We start from the raw sequence: 3,594 nt of genomic DNA, 5'->3' as shown, positions 1-3,594 counted from the left end.
GTCCCCTTACCCCTGTGGCCACCCTGTCCCCACCACGGCCACCATGTCCCCACCACGGCCACCGCAGCCACCGTGTCCACGCCACAGCCCCGTGCCCACCACCGACCGCCGCGACCCCCGTGTCCCTGCCACCACGGTCCCCCTGTCCCCACCGCAGCCCCCTTCCCCGTCCCCCGTCCCCACCACGGCCACCCCGTGGCCACCCCGGTGCCGGTGCCGCTGCCCCCGGGGCGGGGCGGCGCTGCCCGGGGCGCGGTGGCGGCGCTGCCCCGTTCCCGGCCCTGCGGACCCGCCCCGGGAGCGGGCGGTCCCGGGCCGCCCCCGGCCGCGCTGACATCAGCCGTGAAAAGGGCGCGGGCGGCGGCATCCGCCACTGCCGCACCGGGACCGCGGGATCGGCGCCGCAGGTAGGGGCACCGGGAACCGGGCACCGGGCACCGGGCGGCGCTCGCGGGTACCGGGCGGCAGGTGGGGACGGGGATAAGAGAGATGGGGATGGAGACCGGCACCGGGACCGCCACCGGCTCCGTTGAGCTGTCCCCAAAATGGCCGGGGCCGCGCTGTCCCGGTGCTCCGGGGCTGCTCCGCCCCGCCCGCGGTAACGGCTCCGGGCGCGGCGCCCCGGGGGAGCCGCCGGGACTCGCGGCCGCGCCCGGGAAACGGGACCCGGGTGCGGCTTCCGGCCCCGCCGCCCCGGGGGGGTGTGGGGGGGGGGGAGACCGAGGCCGTGCCGGGGCTGTGGCCGCTGAACCGGGGCTGAGCCCCCGTCCCCTCCCCGGTGCTCCCCGGTCCCCGCCCCGGTGCCCCCCGCGCCGCGCCCATGGGGTCCCCCCGGGCGTCCCCTCCCTCCCTGCTGGCCCCGAGGTGGCCGCGGGGTCCCCGGGGTGGCCGTGTCCCAGCCGAGGGTCCCCTCCCTGCTGGCGTCGGGGGGCAGGGGGGATCCCGGGGGACCCCATGGTGGTCGTGCCCGGGGTCCGCTCCCCCTCCCCGCTGCCCTCGGGGGTCCCCAGGGTGGCTGCGTGCTGCCTCGCGGTCCCCACCCCGTCGGCCCCGGGGGTCCCCTGAGGTCCCCAGGGTGGCCTTGACCCCCCTGGGCTGGGCGAAGTCCCCTCCGTGGTGGCTCTGGAGAGGGGTCTCTGGGGTCACCAGGGCAGCTGCACCACCCCCCCCCCGGGACCCTCTCCCTCCTACCCCCACGGTGGCCGGGCGGTCCCCAAGGTTGCCGCGTCCCAAGGGGCTTTGGGCACGGTCCCCTCCCCGCCACCCCCGGGGTGACAAAGGGGTCCCCAAGGCCGGGCGCAGCCCCCGCGGGGTCCCCAGGGCGCCCGCGCCGCAGCTGGGCTGGGTCCAGCCCTCCCTCCCCTCCCGCCTGGGCAAGCCCCAGCTGTGTCGGGAAATCAGCGCTGTCTGCACCAATTTCAGCTCCTCTTTTGTTTCCCAACCCGCTTGGCCCCCGGCCGGGCGCTCCCAGGCCCCGGGGAAGCGACTTTAACCCCCCCGCCGGCGCTGGCTGCGCCCCAGCCCCACGCCCCGACGGCCACGGGGAGCCCGCTTGGCCACGGGTGGCTTTAGGGTGCCCTCGTGGCTTTTTGGGTTCCCTCGAGGCGTCGGGGTGCCCCAGCGCTCATTGGTGGCCTCGGGGTGGTCGCGGTGCCGAGGTTTCGCACCGAACCCCGGCTGCTGCCCTGCATTTTGTGTTTTTTTTTTTTTTTTTTTTTTTTTGCTTTTGCTTTTCATCCCGCTGAGCCAGGGCGGTTTCGCCCCTTGGGGACACGAGCACCGAAGCGGAGGTCACGCGTGTGACGGGGTCCTGGCTGGGCCCACCCTGGGGGAGCTGCGGGCGCCCTCGCACCCAGAGCAGGAGCGGGGCGCAGTGGGCGATGCCTGGCCCCACGTGCCCATCGCGGGGGTGGAGGGCGTCGGGAGCACCCCGGGGTGGGGAGCACCCCGACCGCGCGGCGCTGCTCCGCTCGGCGCCTTGCACAACCGCCCCACGTGGGTGGCACCGGGCGCGGAGATGCTGTCACCAGCACCCACCCGTGGGGGACCACCGGGCTCCGGTTGCTCTGCCGGGGTGGGGACGCAGCCCCGGGGAGGAGCAGGATGAGACCATCGCCCACGCCCCGTGGAGTTGGAGCCCGAGCTCGGCGGGACGGGAGCTGGGCACGGCGTCAGGCTGAGGCGATGGGCGCCGTTCCCGGGGTGGCGTGGGGCTCCCGGGCCGGTCCCGGATCTGGCACCCGTCCCATACAAACGGGGCGAGCTTCGCAAACAAGCTCCGACCGGCAGCGAGCTCCTGCCAAGTCCACGCCTCGGCGGGGCCAAGCCGCTGGGATGAGGATGCTCAAGCAGCCGGGGGGGGGGGGGGGGGGCCGGGGGGGGGCACGGCGCAGCAGCACCAAGGGGCTTCCCTTCGGCTGGCGTGGGGGGCACCGGGGGGGACCCCAAGGAAGGACCGTGCACCCCAGCTCCAGCAGGGAGCCGGGCAGGAAGCAGGGAGGGCAGGGCAGCACCCAGGCAGCGCCTGGCACGGGCGATAAGGCTCCGTGCCGGACATCCAGCGAGCCTGGCCGGGCAGGATGCGGCCCCTGCGGCCAGCTCAGGCACTGCCACACCGTTGGGAGGTCCTCGTGTCACCCCGCGTCCCCGAGGGGCTGCAGCGGGTGGCCCGGGGCTGACGGGGATTCCCGATGTCTGCAGACCCCCCAGCCGTCAGCATGGCGAACCGGGGACCGTCGTACGGGCTGAGCCGGGAGGTGCAGCAGAAAATCGACCGGCAGTACGACCCCGAGCTGGAGCAGGTGCTGGTGCGCTGGATGGTGGGGCAGTGCGGCGGGGACGTCTCGCAGCCCGCACCCGGCCGCGACGGCTTCCAGCAGTGGCTCAAGGACGGCACCGTGAGTCCCGGGGAGGGGTGACCGGGTATTTTTTTTTGGGGGGGGGGGGGGGGAGCATTGTCACCTCCCCTGACCCCCGGCGTGTCCCCGCCGCCAGGTGCTGTGCCGGCTCATCAACAGCCTGTACCCGCGGGGCCAGGGGCCGGTGGCCAAGATCCAGGCGTCCACCATGGCCTTCAAGCAGATGGAGCAGATCTCGCAGTTCCTGCAGGCGGCCGAGCGCTACGGCATCGCCGCCACCGACATCTTCCAGACCGTTGACCTGTGGGAAGGTGAGGGGTTGGGAGGGGGGGGGGGGGGACCCCGTTGTCCCCAAGGGGCCGGTGACAACCCCGCGGTGGCACCCGGCAGGGAAGAACATGGCGTGCGTGCAGAGGACCCTGATGAACCTGGGCAGCCTGGCGGTGGCCAAGGGCGACGGGCTCTTCGTGGGAGACCCCAACTGGTTCCCCAAGTAGGTAGAGGGTTGGACTGGGGAGGGGGGTGGAGGGGGGGGGAGAAGGGATGTTGGGGGGTGGGGGGGCACGCAGGGGGCCGTGACACCCGCGGTGCCCGCAGGAAATCCCAGGAGAACCGGCGCGTCTTCTCCGAGGACAAGCTGAAGGAGGGCCAGAACGTCATCGGGCTGCAGATGGGCACCAACCGGGGCGCCTCGCAGGCGGGCATGACGGGCTACGGCATGCCCCGCCAGATCCTC

General features: G+C 74.2%; 1 protein-coding gene across 1 annotated transcript; it reads left to right on the top strand.

The window, feature by feature from the left end:
• Nucleotides 1–258: 258 nt before the first annotated feature.
• LOC118159958 (transgelin-2-like) lies at nucleotides 259–3,591 on the top strand (the record flags this gene model as incomplete). The annotated part of the gene is made up of 5 exons (XM_035314493.1): nucleotides 259–407; nucleotides 2,701–2,897; nucleotides 2,995–3,169; nucleotides 3,249–3,351; nucleotides 3,456–3,591. Coding segments are annotated over exons 2-5 (594 nt in total), but the record flags the coding sequence as incomplete, so codon positions are not given.
• Nucleotides 3,592–3,594: the final 3 nt, after the last annotated feature.

Source organism: Oxyura jamaicensis, unplaced genomic scaffold (assembly GCF_011077185.1).
Source record: "Oxyura jamaicensis isolate SHBP4307 breed ruddy duck unplaced genomic scaffold, BPBGC_Ojam_1.0 oxyUn_random_OJ72814, whole genome shotgun sequence".
Lineage (NCBI taxonomy): Eukaryota > Metazoa > Chordata > Aves > Anseriformes > Anatidae > Oxyura > Oxyura jamaicensis.
The sequence above is the reverse complement of the archived record's forward strand: the minus strand, read 5'-3'. Positions and strand labels throughout refer to the sequence as shown.